Raw genomic sequence first — 16,121 nt, 5'->3', positions numbered from 1 at the left:
GGGGCGGGGGAAGGCAGGACTGCAGAAAGACCTGGGCGGGGCACCCCAGGGGAGCAGCCCAGAGAGAAGGGAGCCAGGAAGGAGGTAAACTGGGAGGAGAGTGGGGTCCTGGCAGGGGGCCTGTGTGGGGCAGCTGGGAGAGCCGCTGGTGGGGGGCTGCGAGGGCTGGAGAGATGCCCGGGACAAGGGTGGCCTTTGGTTAACGAAAGGCTGACACATGGGCCCCTCAGATACTGCTGGGACCCTGGTCCCCACCCAGCCTCCCTGCCACCCCGGGTGGGTCCTTGGATCTGATCTGGTCAGGGCAGTGGAGAATATGGGGTGGTCTGCAGCATGGCACACCCCCTACCCTATGCAAACGAGGACGGTGTGAGGCGTAGGCCAGTGTGAAAGGATGGTCCCTAGGAAAGGATCAGATATCGGGGGGATCCCCTGAGAGAAGCAGAAGACAGCAGCTTCTTAGATGCAGGCCTTCTCAGTGCCTTTAAGATGGACTGTGAGGGTGTGAGAGGGGCTAGGAGAGCAGCGTCTAGCCTGGGTGCGGACAGCGCACAGCACTTCAGGGGACAGGTACTCATCGTCTATGTATCTTGGGTCCCTGCAGCTCTGCGAGGACCTGTTCTCCCGGATCAATGACACGACCAATGACAACATGTCCTACTCTGTGGAGGTAGGGCACCCCCACCTGGCGTCTAGTCCTCAGGGGATGGCTGGGGGTTCTAGGCATGGATGGCAAAGCTTTTCTGATGTAACGTGTGTCTCTGTTCTGGTCTGTGCCCTTAGCTTGCCACTTACTCATGCACATGGCAATCACGCCACCATACCCACCCCACGCCAGACATGGGTGCTCAGGACCCAGAGGAGCAAGGGGCGGTCCTCTGCTCAGCCGGCGATTAACAGCAGCCACTCTGCCCCAGAGCTGCACAGCCTGGGCTGTACTGTGGCTAAGGTGGCCCCAGGGTGGCCAGGGCCCGGGGGATGCGCTGACACCCCCAACGCATACCCTCATGCAGGGGCTCAGAGTCCTTTGCACACCCCCACCCAGTGGGCAGTACCCACACTTCCTACCCCGAGAGTCTCTGATGGCAACCCCTGTACCCCACCTTGGGAGTCCCTGATGGCATGTCTTTGCCCTGCAGGTCAGCTACATGGAGATTTACTGTGAGCGTGTCCGCGACCTCCTGAATCCCAAAAACAAGGGCAACCTGCGTGTGAGGGAGCACCCGCTGCTGGGGCCGTACGTGGAGGACCTCTCCAAGCTGGCCGTGACCTCCTATAATGACATTCAGGACCTCATGGACTCAGGGAACAAGGCCAGGTGTGTGTGGGATGACTCGCCCACCCTCCCCGCCTTCCACCCCCGCTGTGCCCCCGACTCTGAGAGCCTCTCTGAGGAAGGCCAGTCGCCATGGAGTCCGTCAGGTGGCCCTGTGGAGGTGTGGGCCTGGCACACCTGAGGCCATTCAAAGCACATGCCAGCCCAAGAGGGACCTGCAGCTCCCCCTGTACAGGGGCCCTGTGTCACCTACATGGGACCTATTCCTCCTGGGGGTGGGCTGTGTGCCTGGGGGTGGGTGCTGGCGCTATCTGTGGCAGCTGAGCCAGGTGGCCATCCGCAGTGGTCAGGAGACTGAGGTCCAGCTCTGCCTGCTCAGAGGGGCTCCAGGCAGGTGCTGCCGGCCGTAAGCAATCGGTCTCTTGGCCGTCCTGCGCTTGGCCTCCCTGCCTGGAAGGGTCTGCCCTGGTCGTCATGGCAATAGTCTCCCTCTGCTACCCTGTGCTCCCTGGAGGGTGAGGGCTCCCTGTGTCAGTCACTGCCACCCCGCACCTCAGTCATGGTTCTGGGAGGGCTGTTCTGCCGAGGCCCTTGTGCTATGCGCTTTCAGACAGAGCTGAGCCTGGGGACACTTCTCTGAGGCCTCTGCCTGTCGGTGGCCTCAAGACCAACCCCACGTCTCCTCTCAGGCAGCCAAGGCCTTGTCCCCTGTGGCCATGCCGTTGGCCCTCCCCAGAGCAGTGGATGGTGGGTCTCCCTTTCCCTTCTGGGGGCCTCCCCACATCACAGCGAGTTGAGTGAGTGGTGCCTGGGCTCTGCTGAGCCCCCGGGAGTAGCACCCTGAGTGCCAGGCTGAAGCTGGGGGCTGAGGGTCCCACGATGGATGTGGTGACAGGCGGGTGTGGGCCCTGCTCCCGCTCTGACAGAAGGCACGGTCACCACCAGCTGGTCAGCCATGGGGAGCCTGGGAAGCTGACACCCATGACCTGACCCAGCAGGCTGGCACCATCAGTGACCCTTATATCCGACTACAGGGCGACTGGTAAGCACATGTGACTTCTGTTCCCCCAGGACCGTGGCTGCCACGAACATGAACGAGACCAGCAGTCGCTCTCACGCCGTCTTCAACATCATCTTCACCCAGAAACGCCATGATGCGGAGACCGACATCACCACAGAGAAAGTGAGCATGGCCTTGGCGGTGGGTGCCACCCGGGTGGGGGGAGGGGTCAGGCTGAAGGAGGCGGCCAAGCCACACCCTGGCCTGTGAGAAGTGGGCAGCGCCCTCTCACCAGGCACTAAGCACCCTCAGCCCAGCGTGGGCTTGGGGAGAGGTTGGCCAGGTCTGCGAGGCCACTTCATCTCGACATTTGGCACCATCTGGGTGTGGAAGGGCCAGACGGTTTTGGTGGGGACCGTGGAGACTAGAGGGAATGTCCCAGGGCTGCACCACAGCTGAGCCCCCACAGGCCCAGGATGCCCAGGCATCCCTCGGAGGGCAGCAGCGAAGGCTGGGCGGTCTCAGACTGAGTGAGTGCCCGTCACGAAGGCGACTGTGGGCTCTGGTGCAGGGACGCTGGGCTGGGAGCAGGGCCTCCCGGTGGGAACCAGCATCTGCAAGCACAAAGGAGAGGCTGTCTGAGCGGGCACTGCCCTGCCGCCCCAGCCCCAGATGCCCTTCCCACACGCCTTGGCATTCTCAGTGGACCATGGCAGGGGCGTCCTCTCCTGGGCCTTTAACCTGACACACAGCATGTGGGCTCTGGGGGGAGGCAGCAGGACAGGGTCCAAGCCTGCTCACATCCATCAGTTGCTCCGACCTACGGTGTCGGGTTTTCGCCAACTGTGCCCTCTCGCCCGACCCATGTCCAGGCCTCCCTCCTGGAACACCTCAGTCACCTCCTAGAGGGCTGGGCTCTCTCAGGCAGCATCCCAGCATCTGCAGAAGGGTCAGAGAAAGTTAGTGAGTGTCATTTAGTCCTGATGGTGCCAGGGTCACCTCAGCAGGTGCCGCCCTCCTGGAGGTTTGCAAGTGCCCACTGGGGCCTAGAGGGGCAGGAAACTAGGTCAGCCTGGTCGCAGGTTGCCTGGTGTCCTTCCCACCCCTCAGGCTGTTCGCATCTGAGCAAGTCCTGCCCGCAGCGGCCATGGCTCGGGAGGGCCTCGACCTCCTCAGGATGCACGTGGCTGCTACCCCAGGCCATGGGAGTGTCAGTGGGGGCCCCCTGCCCAGTGCCCAGCAGGCTCGTGCAGCTGCGCCCTCATGAGGCAGCTAAGCATGGCTAGGGCACTGGAGCCAGGTTCGAACCCCATGACAGCCGATGGCCCTGTCTGTGGAAATGGGTGGTAGTGACGGACACACAGGCACCATGGGGAGTCCATGCACACACGCATGAAGAGTGCCAGCTGCAGAGAACAGCATGGCCGTGGCCCCCGATGCTTGAGGAGTGGGGGCGTGCAGCCTCTTAGGGTATGTGGCTTTGAGCCTTGGGCACAGTGTCAGAAGAGCTGGGAACAGGTGCAGATGGAAGCTGTGCAGGGTCAGGGCCACTGGACCTCCAGGCAGGGGCTCCTCAGCCAGGCCCTTGAGGCTGTGCCCATAGTGGCCTAGGGGCATCTTTCATACTTGTCACATTTGCTATTCCAGGTGAGCAAAATCAGCCTGGTGGACCTGGCTGGGAGCGAGCGGGCTGACTCCACGGGAGCTAAGGGCACGCGTCTCAAGGTAGGGGCCAGGCCACCATGCCCATGGAGAACAGTGGGCCCCCTGTACCTCGACTCACCGGTGGGGTCCTATCTCCAAGCTTGGCTTGCTCCAGGGTGGGCCTGGCAGGAGGGCTCCTCTTGGGGCTGGAGAGGGTGTTGGGGCCACCCCCTAGGGTGAGCCTGGGCGTGAGGGGGCATGAGGGGTGGGGATGGGAGGAGGACCCCAGCCGGAAGCCACCTGGCAGAAAAGCTGGGCTCTCCGCGGGCTCCCACAGCCCCTCGCCACCGGCGTCTGCGCTGTCCCTCCAGAACACAGGCCGCGAGGCAGCAGCGGGAGGGGCTGGCCAGTCCTGAGGGACCCCTCTGCTCAGAGCAGTTTTGGGTGTCAGGAAGGAGTTTTTGTTTTCCTGAGTCCCCCCTTTGGTCCCCACCGCTACATGATGGGTAGGAGGGGCTCTGGAAATGGCCTCAGGCACGTGAGGCGTCACTAGGCTTCTGAGTGAGCTGAGAGGAAACGCCAGGCAAACTGTACTCCCTGCCTGGCCAGGTAGGTCTCTGACAGCCTTCCTGCCAGAGCCTCCCATGCCCCCCGAAGCCCAGGGTCAGTAGTGCACGCCACACGGGTCAGGCCCCAGAGGATCACACCATAGCAAGAGGCTCCTGAAGTCTCCTAATGTCCCGACCATCTTCTCCACACATAGGAGGGAGCCAACATCAACAAGTCCTTGACCACGCTGGGGAAGGTCATCTCTGCTCTGGCTGAAATGGTGAGCTGGCTTTGGGTTTCTAGAATTAGACTGATGGGATAGACTGTGGAGGTGGCTCCCCGTCCTGCCCTCCGTGGGGGATGCTGGGACCCTGTCATATGTGTTTTGGGCCCGGTCTATGGCAAGGCGTATGGGGTTCAAGGGAAAGCCCAGAGATGTGGTATCACTAGGCTATCGATAGAGTAGGGTCCCTGTCACGCCCTGGAGCCTCAGTTTCCTCACCTGTAAAACGGGGATGTGCCACCTTCTCACAGGGACCTTCTGAGGGTCACCATGGGCTATGGCGAGCTTGCTGGCTGGCTTCCTTCTGGAAGGGCAGGACTGTGGTGAGCTCTGGCCTAATTAGCCCAACCCAGGCCGTCCTCCAAAAGGAAGCCCATGGCCCTTGGAGGTGAGAGACTGGATTTGGTGGGCCCCACGGGACAGGCAGCATTGCCCTCTCACCAAGACGTCCAGGCCTTTGGCCAGGGAAGGACAAATCTCAGGAGACCCTACCCTACTCTGAAATTGTTGGGGGTGGGGGAGGCACTAGTGGGTGACAGCAGCCCGACTCCCCTGCTCCTTTGCCCGCTGGAGCCAGCCCGTCCCCCTCCCCCACCCCTTGGGGCCCCAGCGTTACTCCAGGTCCTCAGACTCGTCCTGTCTTTTCTTTTCCAGGACTCTGGGCCCAATAAGGTAAGCTGCTTGCTTCAGTCCTAGGGGGGAACCTTCACCCTTGCAGAGAGCAAAAAGCACCCTGAGCTCCAGCCCCCCGTGCAGGTCTCGGCAGTAGAAGTCACTGAGCCCGCCGCGTGGGGCGCGGGCACCTGTGCCTTGTAGCTGGGAAGCCCAGTGTGAGAGGCTGAGGACGGAGAAGGCTGTGAGGAACTGTGTGGGGAGCTGTGAGCAACTGACTACATAAGGAACTGAGAAAACACGAGCGGAAGTGTGTAGGAATCGTGTGATTCTCTGTGAGGAACTGTGTGAATGGCTGGCAGGAACTGTATGGGACGTGTGTGTGGAATTGTGAAGAACCATGTGAGGTACTGTGGGGTCTCGTGTAGGGACCTGTGAGAGGAAGTATGTGAAATGGTGGCGAAAATGTGGGAATTCTGTGAGGGAATTGTGTGGGCGACGGAAATACCATGTGTAGGAGACTGTGTAAGAACTATGTTGGGAAATGTGAGAACAGGGGAAACTGCGAGATTAGGGGGCACTACATGAGGAATTGTGAGGAACCGTGTGGGGAACTGTTTGAGGAGCTGGGAGACAGTTTTGGGGAAGATGCATGAGGAACTGCAATGGCCTCCATCAGGACTGTAGAGCATTATGAGGAGCTAGGTGTGGAACTGTGTGAGGAATTGTGAGAAAATGGATGTGAAACTGTATGTAGAATTACTAGTAAGTGTGTGGACTGTGTGACGAACTGCAGAATGATGTGGGGAACTAGATGGATAACTGTGTGAGGAAACTGAGGCACCGTGTGAAGACCACGAGGGGCTATGTGGAAGTGTGAGAGGAAGTGAGTGAAACGGAATGGTGTGCAGGGCCCCTGAGGAGCTGTGTGGAGGGCTGCGTGACGGACTGTGAGGGACTTTGTGGGAAAGAAATCCAGGTAAGGACCGTATGAGGAGGTGTGTGTCGAGCTGTGGGAGGAATTATGAGGAAGCGTAGGTGACAGTGTGGGGACCAGGGGAACTGTGTGACAACTCTGTGGAACTGTGAGAAGAATTGTTCACACTTTGTGGACGCTGTGGGGAGCTATGGAAATGTGAGGGGAAATTTGTGAAATAGCATGTGGAACTGTGGAAGGAATTGTGAAAGAACTTCGTGAGAAGCTGCAGAACGGTGTGGGAAGCGTGGTGGAATTGTGTGAAAAATGGGAACTGTGAGCTACTGCGTGACTTGTGAGCAAATTTGTGAAACTGGGAGAGGACACACGTGAGTGGTGTGGGGACAGGGTGGGAACTGTGTGAAGAAACTGAGGAACTCTGTCAGTGACTAAGAAACCGTGAGGAACCACATGGGGAGCCATGTGAGGAACTGTTTGAGGAAATACTTGAGGAACTGCGAGATGGACTGTGTCAGAGGGTTTGCACGAAGCATTGTGAGGAACTGTGTAGAATGGTGTGGATGCCGGAATGAGGAACTGTGAGGAAGTACAAAGAAACTGTATGGAAATGTGTGAAGAGACTGAGGAACTGTGTGAAGGACTGTGAGGACCTATGTAAGGAATTGTCAGAGGAACTGTGTGTGCAACTGAGGAATTGTGAAGAACTTTGTGGAACTGGGAGAGGAGTTTTACACACTGTGTGTTCCCTCACAGTGTGGGGGAACTGCGAGGAAACTGGGGGGGAACTGTGGAGTGATGAGGGAACTGGGGAACTGAAGAACATCATGGGTATGTGAGGAGCTGGTAGACCTGTGAGGAAGTGAGAGAAACGGTGTGACAAACTAGAATTGTGTGGGGAACTGTGGAGAATTGCAAGGAAATGCATGTGAACTATATGATGTGTGAACTATGTGAGGAACTGTGGAACTGTGAGAGGAAATGTGTGAAGAATGTGTGAGGAACCATCTAAGGAACTGTTTGAGGGTTGTGAGAAACTTTGGGGAAATGCATGCAGAACTGTCACAGACTTTAAGGGACTGTGAGGACATACTTGTGTGTGGAATTGTAAGAAACTTTGAGGGAATGCATGTGGGACTGTGTGGAAAATTGTGTAGGATCTGTGTGAGGAACTGTCTTGGAAGAAGTGTGAATGGACCTGAGATGAAAACTGTGTGAAGGAATTTGAGGAATTATGTGGGGAATTGTGAGGAACTGTAAGAAACTAAGAAAATAGGTGTAGAACTGGGTGAAGAGTTGTGAGGAGCTCTGTGGGTTGTATGAGGAACTGTGTGGAATGGTGTGGGGAGCTACGTGAGTAACTGTGAGGAAACTGAGTAATGACGTGAGGGATTGTGTGAGGACTTGTGTGAAGAACTTGTGGAAGTGTGTCAGGGATGGTGTGAAGAATTATGTGAGGACCTCAGGAACTATGTGAGGAGCCATTTAAGGAACTGTGGAGAGATCTGTGTGAGGAACTGCAGGGAAGAATGAGGAACTGGATGAGAAACTGTGAAGAGCTGTTGGGCCCTGTGTGTGGAGCTGTGTGCATGTGAGAAACTATGTGGAACCGTGAGAGGAAGTGTGCGACATGGGGTGGGGAACTGTGTATGGAAGCAACTGCAGTGGAGCTGGGCGGGAGGCATGTGTGCGGAACCACGTCAGGCACAGTGTGAGGGGCGGTGAGAAACTCTGAGGGAGAAGGGCCCGAGGAGCTGTGTGGGGCTGTGTGACGAGCTGCGTGATGGATTGTGTGACAAGTTGTGAAAACTGTGTGAACTACCCTGAAGTACTGTGAGGAACTTGAACTGTGTGAGGACGGTGTCAGGACTGTGGGGAAATGCGAGGAACCGTGAGGAAGTGCAAGGAGCCTGTGGGGAATCGTGTGATGAACTGTGAGAGGAAGTGTGTGAGGGAACCGGTTGGAACCGGGCGGAACCGGGCAGAACCGGGCAGGGCACTGTATGGGGAACTGAGTGAGGGAGCGAGTAAGGGACTGAGGAGATGTGTGAACAACCATGTGGGAACTGTGGGAGGTACTATGTGATGAGCTGTTTGAGGGACTGTGAAAAAATGTTCCAGAGACTGTGTGAGGGGCTGGGATAGGAGCTTTTTAAGGAACTGAGTAAAGAAGTATGGAGGACCTGCCTGGAGCAGGGAACATGGGCAGGTAGATGATGGGGCTGCAGATGGGCAGGGACCTGATCTGAGGGCCTAGTCCACTGTCAGAAACTTGTTGATTATGGTTTAATGGAACGCAGTGGGTGGGTTTTCAGCAGCGCTCACGAAGCCTAATTTAGTCTCGGACACGTCCCTCAGGCAGCTGCAGGAAGAATAGATTGGGAGTGGGGTGGCCTGGGGTGGCTTCAGGAGAATGGGAGGTCCGTGTTGCAGAGATCCAGGTGAAAATGGAGGCTAGGAAGGCAGAGGAGAGGGAGAGCAGGGGGCGGTTCTGGGAGAGGCTGGAGCATGGCTGAGCAGCGGCTGCGGGCGGATGGCATGGGCGCTGGTGAGGGAGCAGCAGTCAAAGGCGACGCCTGGGCTCCTTGCTGGAGTAGCTGAGTGATTGTAGGGCATTTACTGTGGAAACAAAGACAAACATGGCAGAGATTCAGCCTCAGGAATTAAATAATCAAAACACAAAATAGAAGGGCCGGCCGAGTGGCTCAGTTGGTTAAGAGCTCGCTCAGGAGTTGGAGCTCTGAGCAACAGCGGTTCAGGTCCAGCCCGAGCTGAGCAGCTGCTGAGCTGCCAACAGGTAGCAGGATGGCTCAGCTTAAAAAAAAAAAAACAAAAAAACCCCCACAAAATAGAATTAGTTTTTTACCCGCCGAGTTTCCAAAGGAGAAAAAGAAAGCCGCCTGTACTGATGACTTGGACGCTCTCAACCCCTGTTCACGCAGAAGTCGGCACAGCGGCATTTCTGAAACCCACTTTAACAGCATGTCTCAGAACGTTCATAGTTTATGTCCCCTGAGAGCTAGTGGAGCTCCTCTTGAGGACCGGCCTAAAAAACAATGACAAATGAGTTTGCCCTCAGAGAAACGACACCACCCTTGTCGTGGCACCTGTGTGCATCTCCATGGGAGGGGGCTCTGGGGATCAGGGGCCATGTCTGCTGGCCACTGCAGGGGCTCAACAAACACTTCTTAAGCAACTATTCATAATATATAGGTAAACTAGCAGACATGGGAAAGGAACTGAATATTCATGATTAGTGGAGTCGTGGAGCCAGTCACAGAGTGTCAGCCATCACACAAGCCGGTGTCCACATTTTGAATGACCTTCGTTTGCCTTAAAAGAAGAACAAAGCGTCACAGGAGCAGCCCGAATGTGGAGAAGGCTGTGTTCTCAGGGGAGGGGTGGGGAGAACAGGGATTAGAGCAGGGGCTTGTGAGCTGGCTTCTTAAGGACAGTAGGCAGTTGGATGGGGGAGACGGAAGGTGAATTCTGTGCGGAAGGAAGGGGAGAGGTTCCAGTGGAATGCGTGGGGCCTTTTCTTTTCAGTCAGCAGAGCCATTGCTCGTGGGGCGATGGGCTTAGATCAGTTCTGACAGTGGAGGGAGGACGCACTGGCCGGAGATATCAGCACGCCTGGGCTCGGGCCCGGCTGTGTGGCTCAGACACGCGGTGGGGATGGACAGGGAGGAACACAAGGGATGTGCTAACAAGTCCCCAATTCTGGCCTTGGGTAGAGGTGCCTGGGTGTGGCTTCTGGGGGTTCAGTTGGGGAGAAGCCTGAGAGCCGGCCCAGCCCTGCCCCCCTGTGGCAGCCTTGGCTTTGGGGACCACCCTGCAGGTCCTGTGCTTGCTGCTCTGCCTCCATGAGTTCAGGGTTGACCTTGAATGTTCCTTCCTCACAGAACAAGAAAAAGAAGAAGACAGATTTCATTCCCTACAGAGATTCCGTGCTGACCTGGCTGCTCAGGGAAAACCTGGGTGAGGACTCATGGGTTTGCCCATCCCCAGGGGTCTAACTTCCGCCGGGGCCATTGTCCCTCTTCCCGCCGGGAAGGGGCGCCCAGCCAGCAGGAGGCCTCTTACCCTTCCTGGGCCAAGGCTGAGGCAAACCTGGGCATCCTTCCAGAGGGCCTGGGACAGTGAGCAGAAAAGGTTTAACAACAGCATGTGTGGGGAACCACGGGGACCCACAGAGCCACAGAACACACACACGCATGTCAGTGACCTGGTTCAGGTCTGTGACACCCAGACCAAGTACCCACTCACCTTGGCCTCAGTTTCCCCATCTGTAGCAGAGACCCGGGACTCCATGATTCTGGGGAGCCCTGTTTGCTTGCTTATTTTGTTGGGCTGCCGTAAGTCACTTCTCTCTGGGGGAGCTCTGAACCAGTGAGAGATAGATGGGAGTTGGAGACCGAAATGCCTCCCACCCAAAAATAACCTCGGGAATCCTTCTAGGCTGTGTTCACAGCTGGAGAGGCTGATGCCCGCGGATGTAAACGGAGTCTCAGGCCGACCTGAACATAGACAACTAGGGCTTTGACCTTCCTTGGCTGCATGGCTGGGGTTACATGCCAAAGCCAGCCTCGGGCCAGGCCTCCTGGGTGCAGGAGTGGGCAGATGGGAGCTCCCAGGGCAGGTGGACCCCCAGAGTGGACAGGAGTGTCACAGGACTGGGTGTGCCTTTACCTGAGGCACAGGCTGGGAAGGAAGCCCTCTTCACAGCGCCGTGCCCCGGCCCAGCCCTCGGGTGGGGGCGGGGAGCCCCTCACAACCCTTCCCGGCGCCTGGTTCAGCATCACGCCCCAAGCCCTCCACCCTGTCACCTCACAGTCCATGTGGGCGCCGCACCCTGGGAACATGGCCCCAGGACACAGGCCCCCGAGGTCAAGCAGGACAGCCTGTCTGTCCAGACCCTGAGCACGGACAGGCAGCAGCCTGACAGGACTGACTATCCAGTGTTCAAGGTCAGGAGCTAGGAGCGATCAGCTGGCCTCTGAGCAGAAGCCAAACAGTCCGTGTCTTCACACTGCGTGCGTTACCTGAGGCGATGTCCATGCTGCCGGGGCCAGGGATCTGACTGTCACTATGGAGAAAAATAGTCCACATGAGAGAGAGAAAAGGGAAAATAGCGAACATAAACAGTCCTTAGCCTGCAGTAAATGCCGTAAAACCCTCCACAACTTCCTTCTTCATTATGGGGAGGCGGAGGCCTGGTTGTCAAATGACCCCAAAGGCGAGGGAGACACTGGAGAAGAAAAACAACCAAGGTGCCTGGTGCGGGGATGAAGTCCAGAGCCCCGCTTTTTGTGTTTACTCTGGCCCATGACTCAGTTTATCTCTCTGGGCCTCAACCTTTCTAGCTGTAAGTAGAGGAGGGGACAGAGTGGGGAGGACATGGCAGTAGGCTGGCCCTCCTTCCAGCACGGCCTCTTCCCACAGGCGGGAACTCGAGGACAGCAATGGTGGCGGCCCTGAGCCCCGCAGACATCAACTACGACGAGACCCTGAGCACCCTGAGGTATGTCATTGACGGAGGTGGGCCTGCACCTCACCTGGCTTGGCTGGGAGTGGTCCCTCTCTGCCCGAGTCGGAACACCTGTGGGGGGGAGTTCCTCTTGGGGGGAACCATCTCCTCTGTGACTTCTGGAGGCTCCAATGGCTGTCAGAAGCGCCTGGGTCTTCATGGGACCCATTCCGTTCCCACCACCCATTGGGGTGCACTTTTGGACTGTGAGCAGCCGAGGGTGCTGTGGCACAAAACCGGGAGAGCTGTGCTTGTGGGCTGAGCAGTTTGCACCCATCTGTTGGCCGTGGGAGCCCCAGGGTCTTTAAGTAGCGAAGGGGTGCAGGTGTGTCCTAAGCGTCCCTCTGGCTGCAAGGTCGGTGTCCTGTGGTGGGAGCCTGGGTCGAGTCAGCTTCCGAGTCAGCATCTCTGGCCTCCTTTGACCAAGCACCACTGGTAGTAAAGAGAAGGAAGGGCGTGGGTCCCCATGTAGGGACTCGCATTCATCTGTAACTGCTTGTGCATTTGCTGTGCGAGGTGTGGGCTGGAACACACACACGTGGACGTTCTCACACTCCCCACTTCTCCCTCCACCCTGGGGACGCAGGCCCAGGTGCTAAGGCCTCACCCCAGGGAGAAGATGCCACGCCGTCCCTTCTCCTTCTGGGGCCTTGGCTTCCCCAAGCAGCCGAGCTGGGGCTGTATGACCCCACCTGCAGGTCTCTGGCCAGTGGCCCTGGTGACTCCCAGTGGAGGTGACTCCTTGCTATGCCAAAGCCCCCAGGTCCCCCCTGCTTGACCTCCTGCCCCTTGGATTTGCTGGGCATGGGCACAGCCCACAGCTCTCTTTGCTGCCCAGGTATGCCGACCGGGCCAAGCAGATCCGCTGTAATGCCGTCATCAACGAGGACCCCAACAACAAGCTGATCCGTGAGCTGAAGGATGAGGTGACCCGGCTTCGGGACCTGCTGTATGCGCAGGGTCTCGGGGACATCACCGACAGTGAGTGTCTGTGTCTGCCTATCCTGGGCAGGGGGGCTGGGCTCGGGTCCCCAGCGGCCTCTCGAGCCAGCTTGGCCTCCCTCGTAGGACCGCCACTGGGATGGGGCGGGTCAAGCTGCCACCACAGTCCCAGCCCCTGCGTGGTTCCTGGGCAGAACCACCCTGTGTGGGAGGCCGGGGTTCTGGGCAGACGGCGTGGTTTGGGTCTGGCTGGCCCAAGCAGCCGGAGATGCTTTTCCCGGAAGCCACATTGGCATGCCCCGCGTGCTGGGGCTGTGGAGGCCCCTGTGTCCTGCTGACGCCCACGGCCACCTGCCTGACGCCCGGCCTGAGACCCTGCAGAGACAAACCTGCTCTTCTGTTTCTCTGTCTCTCCTCCCTCACCCATACCTCCCCTCCCCCTTAGCCAACACTGTGCCCGGAGGACCCAAATGTGTGTATCCCCTTGCCGCTCTCTGTGCATCCCCGCTTTGTCCCGCCCGCGGGGTGTAGGGCGGTGCAGGCAGATGGGGTGCGGCCAGGGCCGGTGGGAGGGTTTGCCTGCTCTCCTCTGCCTCCCCGCTCTGTAGGGTCTGGGACAGCAGCTTTCTTGCTGGAAGGCACCCTCCTGGTAGATGTGGGGCCACATCCCCATGTCTGTATGGGAAACCGAGGCACTGGGGAAACAAGGAACGGCCAACGCTTTCTCGGGCGGAAAGGCTCTCTGACCCCCATGGGCTCCCAGAGGCCAGGAGGCTCCGAGTGTCAGTGCTGGGGGGCAAGGTTCGTCCTGGCCTCCCTGTGGCCCCACACACCCCAAGGCCTGCTCCCCCTGGAAATGCCAGGAGTCTGAGTGCCTCCAGGTCCTCCCAGCCTGTGTCTCCTGCTGGCCTTGGGCCCGGCTCCTAGGACGGGACGGTTTGGTGCCTCCCCGACCCCCAGGGCCATGGGGCCCTTGGCTCCCTTGGCGCCCCATGCTGGCCCTTTGGCCACCACTCTGTGGCTCCTGCCAGAGGGCCGGCATCTCTTACTCCAGGGGGCTCATAGCCCCAGCTTCCGGGCCTTAGGGTGCCCTTGGGCAGCAGGGGGCTCCCTGGGTACCCGAGTGCTGGGAGACCCTGGGGTCAGAGCAGCCTCTTGGGGGTAGAGTTGTAAGGGCTCCCTGGGAGGTCCCACAGTTCATCCCTCCTCCTCGGTGTTGGACAGTTAGCGCAGCTCGACCCCGCAGCTTGGGGGTGCATGGCGGGCCAGGCGAGGGGGGTACCCACAGCAGAGCGGAGGACAAACATCAGGGCCCAGGTGCAGGGAGGCCACTGGGCAGTGACAGTGAAGGGTAGTGGACAGGGAGGGAGGTGCAGGGAAGGTGGAGGGCGGGGGGCACCCTGGGAGGTGTGGGCTTCGGTGCGGGTGCGGTGCAGGGAGAGCGAGAGGCCTGGGCCCAGGGCCGGGCGGTGGAGCGGGGGGTGCCCAGGGGCCTGGCGCTGCCGTGCTGCTGCGGGCAGGGAGCATGGGCGGGGACCGGTTCCCGTCGTGGGGTCGCAGGCGGCCTTGCATGCGCTTGTCCAGCGCCTGGCAGCTGTGCTCATGGTTTGCTTCCTGGCTTCTCTTCACCCGCCGTTTTCTTCTCCCAACTCGTCTCTCTTCTCTCTTGTCTGTCTGCCCCCCCACCCCCCTTCCTCCCATAGACGTGTCTGACCTTGAGAACAATAACCGTAACCGTGGCGGGGCGGAGTTGAGTCAAGCCCCTGACAATCTCTCCACAGTGACCAACGCCCTGGTGGGCATGAGCCCCTCGTCCTCGCTCTCGGCCCTGTCCAGCCGCGCCGCCTCCGTGTCCAGCTTGCACGAGCGCCTCTTGTTTGCCCCGGGCAGTGAGGAGGCCATCGAAAGGCTGAAGGTGAGGGCAGGGCTGGGTGGGGCGCCAGGCCCCAGGAAGAGGGGTGAGCTTGGAGAGATGGGTGTCAGGGCCCTGCACCCTGGGGCGCCCCACACCCTCTGGGCCCAGGGCCAGCCGAGCCCTATCCTCACGGGCAGGAAGTGGGGTGGCTGGAGGTGCAGTGAGCCTGCGGTGCCCCCAGCACTCCCTCCACACTTGTCACCGCTCTCCGGCCAGCTCCGCGGGCCCCCGTTTACTGACCAGGGCAGACGGGTGTCCCAGGGACTCTATACCCCTCCCAGGTGTCCTGTGCTTGTGAATATTCACCCACTGGCCTCCTTGGGCCCGTGGTCACTCCCTGGCCCCCAGCAATGGGCCTGGTTGGTTCTAGGGTTTCCACCCAATGTTCCTGGGGTGCAGGGTGAGCCCAGACCTTGGAGACTGAGGGAGTTGAGGATTCAAAGACACAGAGGCCAGACCTGAGGCTGCGGTGGGGCAGGGCAGGGGGGGGGACCCTGGAGCGTCGGGGAATGGGGGTCCACCTGGGGTGGGGCTGGAGGAAACGGCGACGTGTCCACGGACGTCTGTGCTCAGGACCAGCCCGGCGTCCCCGTGTGCCCGTTTCTCTCCCTCCTGGCTCACTTGGCCTTTCCCTCCCCTCCTCTGGGCGCGTCCATAGGAAACAGGTGGTTTTGAAAACACACCAACCCTGCAGCCCTTGACCCTTCAGACATCGTGCGGCCCGGACAGACTGGGGGCCTGGGGTCTCAGTGCCGCGCAGGCTGGCTCGTTGCCCCTGGGCCTGGCCCCCAGGCCTCTGACCTCGCTCTGCTCGGTCTCACCCCCCAGGAGACGGAGAAGATCATAGCCGAGCTCAACGAGACGTGGGAGGAGAAGCTGCGGCGGACGGAAGCCATCCGGATGGAGAGGTGGGCGGCGGGGGCCGCACCGCCTTGCGCTCCTGCCCTGCGCTCCCGACAGGCCCGTTCCCTCTCCCCCAGGGACCCCACCCCGTGCCACCGTGGCCCCATTGACCTGATCCCTCATCGGGTGACCAGTCCTCCAAGCGGACACCTTAACTCCCTAACCAGACGGGTCACTGCATGCGTGCTGCCCGCAGGCCGTGTGGCAGAGCCCCACCTGCTCCCGGTCACTCAGCCCACCGGTTGCGGGTGAGGTGGCCTCTTGGGGCTCGCGCTCACCCCAGTTCTGCTCTGTCCTCCCAGAGAAGCGCTGCTGGCCGAGATGGGCGTGGCCATGAGGGAGGATGGCGGCACCCTGGGTGTGTTCTCTCCCAAAAAGGTAGGAGCTCGGCCCGGCTGTGTGGGGCTGGCCTGGCTTGGACACGGATGGGCAACCAGCCCTTCTTGGGGGCACATTCCTCTGGGGGGAGGAGGGCCAGGGCAGCAGTCCAGGCACTGGGGGCCACGCTCACCACAGCCCAGCCCTGCACGTCTGTG

At 59.7% G+C, this 16,121-nt stretch overlaps 1 protein-coding gene across 1 annotated transcript in view; it reads left to right on the top strand.

The window, feature by feature from the left end:
- Positions 1–16,121, top strand: part of KIF1A (kinesin family member 1A) — an 88,331-nt gene that overhangs the window by 24,622 nt on the left and 47,588 nt on the right. Inside the window, exons 5-17 of the mRNA XM_019628425.1 lie at positions 605–670; positions 1,140–1,318; positions 2,348–2,459; positions 3,924–4,001; positions 4,684–4,749; positions 5,407–5,424; positions 10,201–10,276; positions 11,741–11,819; positions 12,664–12,806; positions 13,213–13,239; positions 14,549–14,682; positions 15,511–15,590; positions 15,888–15,963. Of these exons, the coding sequence (XP_019483970.1) occupies positions 605–670; positions 1,140–1,318; positions 2,348–2,459; positions 3,924–4,001; positions 4,684–4,749; positions 5,407–5,424; positions 10,201–10,276; positions 11,741–11,819; positions 12,664–12,806; positions 13,213–13,239; positions 14,549–14,682; positions 15,511–15,590; positions 15,888–15,963 (1,134 nt within the window). The remainder of the gene's footprint in view (positions 1–604; positions 671–1,139; positions 1,319–2,347; positions 2,460–3,923; positions 4,002–4,683; positions 4,750–5,406; positions 5,425–10,200; positions 10,277–11,740; positions 11,820–12,663; positions 12,807–13,212; positions 13,240–14,548; positions 14,683–15,510; positions 15,591–15,887; positions 15,964–16,121) is intronic.

Source organism: Hipposideros armiger, unplaced genomic scaffold (genome assembly GCF_001890085.2).
Source record: "Hipposideros armiger isolate ML-2016 unplaced genomic scaffold, ASM189008v1 scaffold_17, whole genome shotgun sequence".
NCBI classification, from domain to species: Eukaryota; Metazoa; Chordata; class Mammalia; order Chiroptera; family Hipposideridae; genus Hipposideros; species Hipposideros armiger.
The sequence above is the reverse complement of the archived record's forward strand: the minus strand, read 5'-3'. Positions and strand labels throughout refer to the sequence as shown.